This window comes from Grus americana, chromosome 1 (genome assembly GCF_028858705.1).
Source record: "Grus americana isolate bGruAme1 chromosome 1, bGruAme1.mat, whole genome shotgun sequence".
Classification (NCBI taxonomy): Eukaryota; Metazoa; Chordata; class Aves; order Gruiformes; family Gruidae; genus Grus; species Grus americana.
The window spans coordinates 155198368-155213122 of NC_072852.1; the positions used below are offsets into that span (position 1 = coordinate 155198368).

Consider the following 14755-nt stretch of genomic DNA (forward strand, 5'->3'; position numbering starts at 1 on the left):
CAATAGCCTGTATAACATGTTGGTTTCAGTTTAGGGGAAAATACTGAAAATGTTCAGACTGGAATGTAAAAAAAAGTGCTAAAATGCATTAGGCCTTTTTAACAGTGTCATTAAGTTTTAGTCTTAGGAACACTGCAGAACAACATCAAATGACAAAGAGTAAGGCTGAATTAATCTAAAGGAAAAATGTAAAGAGAGAAAGATACAATCAGTCTTCTATGAATGTAAAATGATATTAAATAAAATAAACAGCCAAAACAGAGGACAATGTAAAGTATTTTCTACCATCTTCTATGTCCTTCTTGACATATTTCAAGTAAGATTTTTTTTTTAAAGATGTTCACTGCCCAGCTGATGAAATACAAGAAAGGTTAATGTTAACATACTCATACTGCTCCTATCCAAAATTCACTGGGTTTGGAAACATTCAAGTTCAGCTACTTTTGGATTATTTATAATGGACAACTTTGAAGGTTTACATTTTTAGAATCAGAGCCAGCCATGCCATTTTCAATGCTGTTAGTTACATTCTATAAAATCTGACTTCTTTAAACCCTGAAACATTATTGCACTTACCCAATTTAGTCGAAAAGGAAATTAATAGTACAGTTATTTGTTGACAATTTTATAAGAGCGTTCACACTGGATATACACGTTACTGAGTCTGAATTCATAATATTGGTGTTGCAAAGGTAATGAATACATGCATAGAACATTATCAGAGTTCACTGCTCACACGTATGAAAAATTCAGAAGCTTAATAATAAAAAAAACCGTTGCCTCACTTCCAGTATTTTCTGTAAACTTATCTGCTGCAGAGCAGATAGAGCATTTGACAAATGGTTAGGCATCAAATCCTGGCTGACTTTGGAAAAAAGCCTGTATTTTAAAGTAACAATTTTACAAGTGTGTGTGTATGTCTGTACGTTTACCTTGATGAAAGAAGAGTTGGTAACACCACTACGGTTGGTAAGAAAAAGGAAATACAGAGGTCAATCTTCTGGTAGGATTGTTAACAGGTGTTAGTAGCCTGTTAGGATGGTCCAGTAAAATGATACCCAGTTAGCTGTAGCATTTAGATTGTACAGCTACTCTGAACTATACACTTTCATCAAAATTGAGATGTTTTGAAGAAACGTTCAACAAAGTTTTGCCAGGAAATATTGGCAGACAGACACCCCTCTTTTCTTTTGCACACATTTTCATGAACTTGAGTATCTCAGGTTTGCAGTAGAAGATGGACATTTCACCACACTTTCTTCTCCATGAGAACATTTGAAAGATTTTGTCTTCAGTTCAACGCAGAACAAAAAACCCAATTTCTTAACCCCCAAAACTGCTCTGAAATGAAATTGTCATCTCCTAGACCTTTACTGCTCAGTTTCATCTACTACTGTATGGGTACTAAGATTGTCTTCTGAACTTGCTTCCACATTTATGTAGATCTAAAATAATTCTCACTTATGCAAATTAAAATAATTGAGGTTAGCATCCACAGGACAAAAGAATATCTACTTCTTTACAGTTCATCTAAGGATAAAGATCAGAATAATTGAAATTCAAGTAGATTATGGATCTGGGTTATGTGAGAAATGTATTAATGATTGTGTATACAGTGTAATTAATTAACGTAAGTTAATTCCCAATCTACATGAACTCTAATGGAAGAAATTCAGCATGATGGATTTTCCAACAGGTACAAACAATTTTCTCAGTGATTCAATAAAGTCAAAACTTCCCATATGTAGTTCTCATACCAGTTAAAAAAATATGACGAAGTCCTTAAACTCATAGATCTGTTCTTAAATAAAAAGTGTTTCTACGCATGCTTTCACTTTAGTTTGACCCCCTTCTTTGCCTGTGTAAGATAACTTTCAAGAAAATAAAAAATAGACTTATCCATTTTGGTTTGGTTTGGTTTTGCCCAAATTTATGGAAATGCCAAAGGGATTGCTAGTGGGAATGAGGTAAAAATAGTTGAGAAGAATTTTGGACAAGACCTGTTTTCCCTTTGAGTTAAGTCCTTATACAGGTATATGATATTACATTTTAAGCCTGATACAGAAATTATTGACTTGTTTTGCTACTAATCAACACAGAGAGATATCAAGAGAGATTTAGCTTCCAAAGTCCTCTGGATGCAAAGGATGAGGGGAGAAAAATGTGAATATGCAGCAGCACTGATACCATTATTCCCTAAGCATCACCATCCCAGTTTAAAAGTCTATGGATCCCAATTACAGGATTACATAAGAACAATGAACAGATACCCCATCCTATTCCCAACCTGCCAGAGCTCTTTGGCATCCTAATTCTGCAAGCTTACAATTGTACTTGTTCGCAAAGGTCAGCTTATTTCATGAGCTAATGTAGTCAAAAGCTACTCCTTATTCATGCAAGTTCTTGATTTTCTCAGGTTTCCCAGACCATAAAAAACATGCAGATGAGTGATAGCTTTGATAAAAGCTTTGAACACGTAGTTTTGGTGAAAATTACTTTTCAAGTTAGCCTAATTAAGGAGGGCTAGAAGCAAAAACAAATGAAATATTTTTATAAGGAGCCAAGAAGACCTATTATCTTCATTCTTCAGGCAGGGTTTGGCAGATGTCTGTTCTCTTACCTCTGCAAAACATGGACATATCTGAGGATGGTTTACATTTTGGTGTAGGGTTATATTAAAGCTCTCTGTTTGCAAATTACCTCTGGAAGGTAAATATTTCCTTTTTTTGATAAGTCAGCATGAGAAAGGAAAGAGGATAAATCACTGTTGCTTTTCTAAATGTATGAATATAACAGGGTGATTCACACAAAAAGTTAGGCACAAGTTATACACTCAGCTGAACTGTGGCCTGTGTTAACTGTCACTCTCCACATTCATTCCTGAGCTGTTGTGATTTCGATTCCACTTGCTTCAAGTTTTCTCTTGGTTTCCTCTTTTTCACTACACCCTCACAGTGAAGAACAGATAGTTAAAATGAAAGGGGTTTATGTATTCTTAAGTCTGCAGTATTATGTATCTGACTGAAAAAACCCAAGATAAATCTTTGTTTAATTTCCTTTAAAAAGGTGATAATGGGAATTGTTGCAGACATCAGCCAATTAGATAAATAATGCATTGTGTGAAGGAAGCTTCTTCAAACAAAGCAATATTCACATTTTCAGTAGTTATTTGAAATTTTGATAGGAAATGGAACAGAAGTAACAGGAAATCAGGAGGCAGGGGATAATACCTCCTTTTAAAAATGTGCCAAAAAATGTCAGTGTGACCTTAGTAAAAATGCAGGCATAAAAGCAGGAGAAAAAAGCGAAAACATAAAAAACTAGCAGTCAAATATGAAAGCTGTAAGAAAAGGGGATAAACATATGAAATTATTAGCTTTGTATTCACTGTTGATATATTTGAACACATTGCAATTTCATATTGTTGTTACACTATTTGATTTGCAACAAGAAGTTAAAGGTGATATTACTGCCTCGACAAATCACTGAACATACTTTAAAAAGGAAATATTCAAGATCTCCTAAGTTTTAATTACAGTCAACAGTTTGCCATAAAATTATGTTTGACAGACAGAAAGTGCAAGCATCACCGATGTTAATATCATCTAAAAAAATCTGTATAAGTAGATAGCTGGAAATATGTCTGTAGGGAAATGTATAAAATACAGCAACTATTCAAGGAGTAGAAAATTTTTTTGTTATGCAACATTCTGCTCAGTGTACAAAGCGACAGCTCAGGAATACTTGTTCTGTAATTGTTACCTTTTTGGCAGGTTATAATTTTCTTCTGAAGCTGAAGGCACAAATCATTGAGATGGTCAGCTTGCCAGTACTTAAGAAACACTTTTCGGACTCCTATCTAGAATACAAACAGCAGGAAAACCTTCACTATCAGCAAAAAAGGCCAAAATGATGACAAGTAAATAACAATAGTACGTATACAATCCAGATAAGGGTTGAGATCAGATCTGCAATTTAAGAACAGTACAATGTCAATACCTGTAGGTAGTATCACTCGGTTGAATAAAAGATGTATTTGGAAAGGACAAGCAAGCTGTCAGACACACAGTCTCCCTTCAGTTCCAAAAACATCCCGAAAGAATGCTATAATCTTCAAGTTAAAAACAGGTTGGAAAAGAAAGCATTCTGATTTTAATTACGCTAATGTGTTAGGCAACATAATAGAAAATACGGTTTCGATTTTTTAAAACAGGATGTGGACAAGGAGAAAGGTGACATGCCATAAACCCACGTGGAGCAGAAAATGGTAACAGATAGCTGCCATCTGTGGAACAAAAAGAATTTAGCCCAAGTTGGAGGATGGGAGAAACTCACTGCTATTAGTGAGAATGATTCCTAATGTCCAGCAAAATTATGAATCCTAGTTCCCAGGCTTGCCTGCTGAAGCTGTTCTGCAGGTCTTCTTTTAGAAGCATGCCTAAGAAGTCAGAGACAGAGGGACTCATTTGTGAAAAATAATCTCCTAAGTATTGATTGAGTATAAGAGCTTATTCTGGTGCTGACTTGTTGCTTGCTTTAACCCATCTAGTTCTTAAGGGTCTTAATAACAATCATTAGATGCTCTTCTTCCTTTACAGAAAAAAATATCTAGTTAGACCAAAAGAAAACACCTTCCTTTTGATACCTTCTGAACATGCTGAAACAATCCTTAAAAATTCTTTTCTGTATAATCTTCAAAAGCATTCCTTTCTAATAGCCTTTAAAAAAACCCACCACATATAAGCAAGCTACTCTACAAACCCTAAGTAACTAAAAAAATTGGATAAATGATGGGATTTCTTATACCATTTTCTTCTCAGGAATTCCGTAGAAGAAACTTTCCTTAAGTCCTTAGAAATAAAAGGACCAGTACCAGAGAACTGTGCTGTCCTGTAAAGATTATACCTTCTGTCTAGCTATTAATTTCGTATGGCTAATAGGCATACTGATTAATTACTACAAATCTGACTGAAGTTGCAGAAATTTATTCCAAGTCTTGTTTGTCTGCAGCTCACAAACTCATTCTCTTCTCATTGCACCATCCTGCTCCACTGCTGTTTTTTTAGTACAGATCTGGGAGACAGGTATCAGCAGGGAGATTGTCACACCTTTTCAAGTAATTGTTTTTAATCCAAACACTATTGTCAGGTGTACGTTACTGGTAGTGATGAACCACAGAAAGCCAGGACATATATACCATGTTTAAACTCCCTTAACAAAATTCAGAAATGGCTGGGGCACATTTTTGTCCCTTGGCTTCCCTTTGCTCTACTCTAGAGAGAAACTGTTTTGAATCAAATGTTTTAAAAAGTCTCTGATTCTGAAGTTTGAGCTGACAGAAAATGATGGTGCAACTGTTAGTCTTTTAGTTAAAATCAGATGCATTCCAACATTAATAAAATCATATTCTTCTACTCTGATTACCTTTTTTCTTTATACTCCACTTCTTTCCACAAACCTTCTACATCACATTGGAGCCTTTTTTTCCCCCCTCTGTCTCAGGCCTGTGCTGAATCATCCACTTTTTCCTCATTTCTACCTCTTTCCTTCCATTCCTCAAAATGCTTGTTTCTCCCCTTGTTTCATCACTGGAAGTCTCTAAAACATTCCTTTCTACTAGGGCAATATTATGGTATTCTGACAGTAGAAAAGAGGATGAAAAGTTACATTTTGAAACCTTAAAAAAGTCCTGATTTCCTGTGGCAAAATTAACAACCCCATTCTCAATTAGTCTCATAATTAACATCTAGGCTATATTTCAAATGTGGAACTTAACTAAACATTGAGTTGCAATTTATTTTGCAGTGCGCCATCACAAAATCACAGTCAAGACAACTGTTTAAACTTACGGTCAGTTTAGCTACAAGTGTCTGGCCTTGTAGAGTCACAAAGCCAGCTAAGGTACATGCAAAGCATTATGCTCTTTTCCCCCGTCCTACACCCTAGGAACAATATAAACTGAGTTATTGTGGCATCACTTATGCTAAGAAGTTCATTAGTAGAAGCCTGCTACAATTTTTAAGTGAATGAAGAAATACAAAATGCCAATACAAATTCATTTTTATATTCAGATAAAAGCTATTTATAGATTTCACATCATATGCCAGGTGTATTGAGAGCAGAGGTCTAGACAGAAGCACGTATGGAAGAAACTGCTATAACATGTGATTGTGTTAATATGGCTGGAAATCTGTGTTGCTCAGTCTTTGAACTAAATCTGATACCCTTGAAAGCTGACCGAGAACAAGCTAGTCTCACTGCCTTCTGTACAGTTCTGGTGTTCAGTGAAAGCAATAATACTGAAAAATGGTGGGATTTCATATGCCAGGTATCAAAATAGTTTTAGAGGCAGCCACCTGTCTTCACTCTGGTCTTTTCTCTAATCACAAAACATTTCCTGCTTGCCTAGAGGAAAAGAAGGTTAAAATGTTCTTCCACTAAAGCACTCATTTTTCAATACTTTCTGGACTACAAAGTGCTCTCATCTGAGTCTGAAATTTTAATGTCATTCAGACTCCTGTAAAAGTAAACCATCTGTGAATTACAGTCATAGTTATTTTAATTAGAGAAGCATTAGGGTTTTAAATGTTATTTTTCAAAATGACACATTTTTTAAAGATTAAGTAAAATTGTCATTGATGACTACCAAAGCTTCAATTACTGCTACAGCCCTCCCTTTTTTTTTTTTTTTTTTTTTTTTTTCCTGGGAGAAAGGATGGGAGGGAGCTGTTCTTTCTCTCTTTATTCTTTCTTTCTTTCTTTCTTTCTTTCTTTCTTTCTTTCTTTCTTTCTTTCTTTCTTTCTTTCTTTCTTTTTAACAGAAAAGGTGTAGGATGTAGAAGTACAGACATTCAAAACTATGGAATGGATGCTGAGATGGTGTGTAGGTGGCATGGAGGCAGTATTAGCTCATACTTAATAGGTGTCAAGGGAATCTGTAAAGCTGTTCTTTAGCTTAAAAAAGGCAATTTGTGGGAGTGCTGTGTGTTTCTGGCAGTACTTTCAAAATAGCTACCTACAAAAGACAGAGAACTATAATCTAATGATATTTTACACAATGACACACATTTTCACAGTGCATTAATGAAATGTAGAAAAAAGCCTTAAAACTATTGTAAAATGTGTCTTTTTGCAGTGTACATGTCTGCAAAAATATTATAACAACAAACACATTTACAGGGTACTGATCTTTTACAAGGACTGAAATGTTATTTTTAAAAGCTTACTCGCTCTGCTTTATTTGTTAGCTTTTCTTCACACAATTTAAGAGCCCTCCTTTGTCTCTGGCAAACTAGTGACCTTGCACCGTGGTACATACTGAATAAGCCCACAGGTTAGCATACTTTATGTATGGCCTTAATGTAAAGTATGCGAGCAGTTCAGTATTCATGCAAGTGACATTAAGCATTTATGTAAGTGCTTGCCAGGAGTTGGACTTCAGGGAGAAAAACTGTCATTCAGCTCTCTGGGAAAGGGTAGAAAAATGGTTGTTTCTTTTCCAAAAACTGTACAAACCTCACAGCTCTTTACACTTGTGAGGCAACAAAAAGGACTGCCCTGCAGGAAAGGAAGTGATCAGGAAATACAAGACACGTGCTAAGAAATACTCAGTGGAGGAAACCCTACCCCAGTTTTATCTCATAAGATCTCTGTACTTACTGGACCTATCATTCTAGTCTTTCAAAATTTTAGAAATAAACATAGCACCAAAAGAAACAATACAAAAGTATCTTTCCGTGTGAACTGAGAAATATAGGCAACAGTCAACAGGGACAACAATGGCAGAGAAAGTAAACCCTGAGGTAGGAGACTGGAAAACTAAACCCAGACTAATGAGAGATGAACGTGGGGACCAAATATGAAGTGCAGTACCTAGAAAAGAAAAAAAGAGAAGAAAACAAGAGAAAAGTGTCAAGAGAGATGCAAATGGAGAAAGTCAGCACTGAATTTGAGAGAGAAAGAGAGCGACTTGGACTCCAGATACGAGAGAAAATAAACTTTGCAAGACTAGTAATCATAAGGGAACCTTGAAAGGTGGACTGACAGAGGGAGAAATATATTCTAGAGGGAAAAAAAAGATAGAAATACAAACCAAAAAAAGAGCTATCTGTTGAAAGACTGACAGCTTGTGAGCATTCTGAGGTCAAAGTGGACCATCCATCCTATTCTCTGGCCAAGGGGAAGGGATGGACTTGTAGTGTGTGGTACAAAATAGCTGCTGAGAAAGCTTGTGGGTGGTGGCTGGCCCAGGCCAGCCTTTTGGTAGTACTGGTGAGGTCCAAACTCACTCTGTGACGATTTCTGCTACTAGCAAATTATTTCCAAGAATATAATGGGATGATATAATGGGACAAAGATATAATGGGACAATGTAATTTTGCTGACATAATTCAGAGTATGAGGGAAATATAGACACTAGTGTTTTAATCATTTACCGTTAGTCTGGAAACTCCTTCTGGGATTTTTTTTTTTTTTAAATGTGAACTTCATAATTTACTTAATTTTAAAATTGCCTAAAAGAAAATTGACTCTTAAAATAAGATATTCAAACCAAAAAGGAACATTGACTTCCATTTAGTTACAATTACTAAATGACAAATGAATAAACTGGCATATGATTTGTGAGTACTCAGTTTTCCTACTCGAGGGAAAAAAAGAGTTAAGAATCCTTTATATATTGCATTCCTTGCAAAGTACTCTAGTACTTTATTATATCATGTACAAAGCAATTTGCATTTCAATATAGCATAACCCTTCTCATTTAAAGCCAAAATAAACAGTTCTGTTTAAAAAATAACTTAAAAGTCTCTCTGAACTAAGCATACAATTTACATATGTATAATTTCATATACTTCTGCTCATTTCTCTGATTTAATAATATGCCACTTATGTTCTATACTCTTCTATTTAATCATAAATATACTTGTCCCCAAAAGGACGATGGTATGCTAATATTGTATATTAATATATTGAAATAAAAAAAACCCCTTAAAGACAGCTGTATCAAATCCAATAAATGAAACAGCTGTAGGTCAGTACTGAAATATGGTTATCTCTGTGACTGGTTAGAACTGCGGATCTGACTCTTAATTTTCCTTCTGCAGTTCTAGAAGTGATAGAAGAATTTAAAATCTCTAGATGGACTTCTGCTTTTGGTATTTGCCCTTATTGAGAGTTTATTCTCTGTTTTAACATTCTTTCTGAGTGGAAGAAGTTTAATAATACAGCTCCACACTGGCAAGGATGATTTCTCCAGAAACAGCGCAGGTTCCTGAAACAACTCTAGCAGTGTCTGTAGCTGCAAAAATGTGAACTGGCACTAACACAGTATCTATCTCATGCAACTACCTGGTGCTGCTTTGGAGTTTCATAAAAACATTCTGACTGACTTTCCTGTACCGCTTATTTCATACCTGATGAATCTTTGGATCATCCCATTCAAAGTTAAGACTTGTCTTACTCTTTCCAAAATGAGTGATCTTTTGTGTTCAGAATTCAAGGCTACTGAAAAGAAGGAATCATTGTGGCTTAGAAGCAGCGGGTTAAAAGCTGGAAAGATAAACTAAGACAAAGCTTTTCTTAGACATTTTTATGGATTCCTATCTTTTAACCAGACAAGCATTTCTAGCAGTCAAGTGCTGAAAGATTCACTATCAGTGCAGTCTGGCCTTTGCAACACTTGTATTTAACAGCTGCACTGTATAGCAAGAGCAAATTAAACTGACGTTTTGTTTTACTTCTGGTATAATACAAGTTGTTTGCATTTCGGCAAACCTCATCTGAAGTAATTGAGAACGGATAATTGCAGACCACTGACCTTAGCTAAACAAAATATAAAGCTTCAAGTTTTGATGAAAAAGTTCAGTAAGCTATGAGCTAACTCTCCTTTATTGAATTTATATTTGCAAGCTTAACAGTGTGACGAATGATAATCCAAACAAATGAAAGTTTCCTTATGTTAGTAAAAAAAGCCAAGGACTGTTTGTGCCCCATACTTCTCCCAAAGCATAATGTTTGCAAGCTAGTCATGCTATTGGGATCGTAGGCTTTGCTTAGCTAATACATCATTGCATGACAATAAATGAACATAGCACTGAAAATGTGGGTTTCATAATGTACAGGCCTTCAGATGTTCTGAAGGGCGGGAGATTCTTCTGTTTACATGGAGCGGCCAGTACTTTCACTCGATTTGATTCTAAAGTTACTACATATCATCTTTCTCCTTCTGACATTAATAGCAAAACTCTCACTGACTTCTCCAGGGGTTAAACAAGTCTATTACTTTCACTCTGCCTGGAGTAGGAATGGTTTGTTTTGATTTAGAAATCTGATTTTCTCTTACACCAAGTGTGCTTAAAAGTCGCAGCAAGTAGCTAAGCTTGCCATGATCAAGTATATATTTAAGCTGAAAGAACACCTTATCTAGGCTGCGCAGAGAGTCGGGATGCAAAACCTGCCTTTCATTAGTAGCTCTGCACTTTTAGAATTTCAGTAGTTAAGCTAAGTGCATGACTGAAGCTGCATGGTATGCCAGCTTCAATGAAACAGCTATTTTATTGTCCTAGTTTAGTTATCTCCAGCTCAGCTTACCCAAGTAACAGCAACATTTCATAAACCTATCAACACTTCCCTAATAAATACTTTCTTCTAACACAGAAGCTGCTGAATCAAGCACCAGACGTTGGCTAGCTGATAGTGTTTGCTCTTATGCTCTACTAAACAGTAGAAAATAAACCAAAATTGGATTCTGGTATTGGATCTTCCTCACTTGTCCTCCATTTTTAAACAGACTGCAGTGTTTGCAAGAGGAGAAAGAACTTGTTCTGTGAGTAGGCTCTGGGTTTTCGTGTTTTGTTGGTTAATTAAACACTCTTCAAACACAACTTACATGAGAAAGAAGAGATAAATTGTCAAGCAGGAAATAAATACAAAGAAACCATTTTCTTTACTCATTTTTGGGCTCTCACATCAGAACACAGATTTACTTTCCCCTCCCCCAAGTTAATATCACCTTTCACAAAATGGGATGGTGAGGTACAGTATCAGAAGGAAGTTAAATAAAGTATCATCCAGATTCACTCAGCTATAAAGTCCAGATCTTTGTTTTTCCCCCTCTGCTGGGGAGTTTATAGACAACCTCATCCTCTGATGATGACACATAAGCAGGAGGTTGATTTCACATGTGTGTTGCTTTCACCTTTGATTTTAGCTATCTCTTTTTTTTGGTCAATTTATCTACCTGAATCTGCAACAACTCTTCAGGGAAGTGCAGGTAACAGTGTTGGGGAAGACATTTTTTGACTTATTCATGAACCCCTGCATCAAATAGATTTTCAGTTCCAGCAGTGACTCATTTGAAGCAGTTACTGCTGGCAACAATGGCTGAATAAACTGTGTGTTATATGTGTAACCCCCTACTTCTTGGATGATTTTTAGTCATGTACTACAGATGACTCCTTTCCTCTGGCTTTGCTAGCTGACATCATCCTGGGTTCCTAATTCCTCTTTTCCTTCTCCCTTTTAAATAGGTTTCTTTTTTTTTTTCCTTTTCTCCAGAGTCCTCTGCTGTAAAAGTATAGAGGAGGGCACCCATGACAACTGCAGATTGTATAAGCTTCCTCATTTAGATTGTTATTTAAAGTTCAACTTTCATGATTAGTCAAATGAATCAAAAAGATAATTGAGAGAGAGAGATTACATGACACAGACATTAGTCACTACTGCTGATAGTTGGGTATATGGTTTTGTATCACCTATACAAAACATGTTGGTGTCAGGCTTGTATTCACTGGGCGTTTACCTGTAAGAAATTGCCTGGATTTAGAGTGAATTTTCTCCTAGAATTTTCTTCCATGATTATCATCTCTCCATCTGTTTGTCATAGCTCTCTGGGGCTTGAAAAAGGTGTAAGGAGAAGGTCACTAATTTTTTCAGACCTTGTTCCTTTCAGCTAAGTCTGTTACCATGTGCTTCTTAGTCACTGAGTGACAATGGTATAACTCTCACCCCCAAACCCTCCTATTCCATTTAACTGATCAGTGTCTCTTAAGAGTTTTGTTCCTTTCTGGTTTGAAGGACAATGCATTATGCGCTGCTGCAGTTTTGCACACCTGACTTCTCCTGGTGTTAATGAGATTCTGGAGTCAGAACTTCTAAAATCTGTTTGAGATCACAAGCTTCAGTCCCCTGCACGATGGAGGGATTCTGTGCCACAATTTCCTTTTTACATTCTGGTCTTTCAACATTTCAGGCTTGTTTTCAAATGCCAATCATTACAGAATCACTAGTCTTGAGCTGTAGGCTTTCACGGACAGCCAATTGCTTTTTTTGAGACTGTAATGCTGTTACTGGCTCCTGGGAAAATAAACTCCATGGGCATCCTGCTCTGTGTTTTGTGACTGGAGCACAATGTGCAATTACTGTTACACAGCTTTTGCCTGATGTCAAGTCTGTAGCCCCACACAAGTTCTGAAGGTTAGTAGTACTCTCAGCTCCAGGTACTTGTAAATGAAGGTACAGCTTCTAGATATTAATGACTGTTTTTTATAGGGAACCTTGTGGCAAGGATGCAGAATACACCTGATATGTTAAGCTGACTTAAGAAATCTGAGTAGAGAAAGCAAGTCTATTTTAATATTGTTAGCTTTTTCAGGGTCCATCCTTTTGCTTTTGACGTTAAGGGAGTAGGGCTATATGTGCCTACTACTTACTTTAGTGACTAAAAGGGGACTTAAACATTATTTTCACCAAAGAAAAATCTTCTTATGTGTCCAAGTACAGGTGATCATGCATGTATGCTCCAGCCTGGTGGAAAGCCTACCTTTTTCCTGTTATAACTAAGGAATCTGCACCACTGAGAAACACCCATGGCACACTGAGAAACACACATAGCACAAAGTCCAACATAGTCCTCGTCCTTCATAAATAGTGGCAGAAACTCTTTCTGGGCATCTTAATGCTTAGAGGTCATTCATGAATTAGAAGATCTATGTAAACCCCTTCCTTTAAACTAATATTCCCAAAGCCTATTGGAGTGCCCTAACCACTGTTGAGTCCCTAAACTTCATACCTGTCCCTGAAGCTGGTCTGGATGCTCCCTTGTGAAATAGATCTCAGTCCTCCTAGGCTGGGAAAATACCTGAATCTGAAGCTCACACCACCTGGGAGAATGCTCTACACATTAAGTCACAGAAAGCTTCCTTTCTGTACAATAGCTTATATAGTGTGCAAGGAAACACAATTTTCTTTAAAAATTGCATGTGTCATAGAAGTCAGTTCTGGTCAATTACAAAGCTACCCAAAGGAGATGACTGAGACAAATGGAGACATCCACCTTGCAATCCTCACACTGGTGAGGATCAGCTAGGGTGTAAATAAGATAAGGAGATGGGATAGGAAGTTGAGAGCTTCCTGTTCAGTGTTTGGCTTTTTTTTTTTTTTTTCTTAAACTTAAATTGATGTATAGCAACCTGGGTACTTTGGTCTATCTCTGAATTAGCTGGCACCTACAAAAGCATTGACTAGATGGGAAGTCCTAAGTAGTTGTTCTGGATTTCCAATACTATGACAGTATAGCATTTAGTATAGGATTTTACGTAAAGAAAATGTGCAGGGTTTTTTTGTAATTCAGAAACCATTCAACCACTAAAATGTGTACACCAGATACCTTTAAAAACCTGGATCCACATTTACACAGTGTACATGCTTAATTGAAATTTTTTCCTTCCCACAAGAATACACTGCTTTTTGACACAATGATCACAGCTACTCATATGCTAGAAAACTCAGAAAATCAGTTTGACTCTATCCCAAAGCATATATTAAATGTCAAAAGAATATACTGCTGCAAAGGATCTGGTGGCTTGCCACAATGGAAATGACTCAGCTAGCTTGTTTAAAGAATGATATTTTAATTGCTTTGTAGATCACAAACCTGCCAGCCTTGTAATTTACACTGCTGAAGAACAAGACGACATCTCTCCTTGGCAGACAATTTCTTCTTCTCTCCTGCTGCTGTGTCAGCCAAATCTTTGTACCTAGAAAAATCAGCAGAAGTAGAGTTACTCTAATGTTGGCCTGGCTGACATCCTTGCGGACATTGTTAGTTTTCCTTTGACTCTCGAATCTTTGATATCTGAACCAGAAGCTCAGGATTCTACTAAGGGTGAAGAAAACAAGAAAGTCAATCACTTTTATATTTTTATATTATTAGACATGACCTTGGTTAATAACAGTGTGGGACAAGTGATACCTAAAACCCAGATCTGCTTCCTGTCAGTTCTTTGGATGCCTCACTGAAAATCAATGCAGAAGGAATGCAAAGCCTCACCAACTGATTTCACTGGTACTGAACTGGGTCACTGAAAGGAGGAAAACATTTTTTCAGCATTTGTCATATGACATATGCCTGTTAAGGAAGAATTAATAAGAAACTGACACTGATAAAAATGTTTTCCATCAGTTTGAAATAATTTTTTCTTCATTTTGAACAAAAAGTCTTATGGCAAAGAGACCTTAAGGAACTTGATCAGTTTACACTATTGGAAAGAAGATCGAGAGGAGACTTGATTACAGCATTGAATACCTTCAAAGACAGAAAATACTAGATATTAAAGGGCTCTCTGATGTACCAGATAAAAGAACTAATGTAAGAAGCTTAAGTCATGCAAAGTCAAATAAAGTATAAAATTCAAATTTTAACTGTGGACTAGTTACAACATATTACTAAAGAAACTGATGGACTTTATACATCTTG

General features: G+C 36.4%; 1 protein-coding gene across 3 annotated transcripts in view; it reads right to left on the reverse strand.

Moving 5' to 3' along the window:
* The window catches only part of MYO16 (myosin XVI), a 405915-nt gene that overhangs the window by 55280 nt on the left and 335880 nt on the right, over positions 1 to 14755 (reverse strand). For all 3 annotated transcript variants that reach the window (XM_054807394.1, XM_054807387.1, XM_054807380.1), the window contains 2 exons: positions 13934 to 14036; positions 3763 to 3859 (listed from right to left, as the gene is read on the reverse strand). In XM_054807394.1, the coding sequence (XP_054663369.1) occupies positions 3763 to 3859; positions 13934 to 14036 (200 nt within the window). The remainder of the gene's footprint in view (positions 1 to 3762; positions 3860 to 13933; positions 14037 to 14755) is intronic.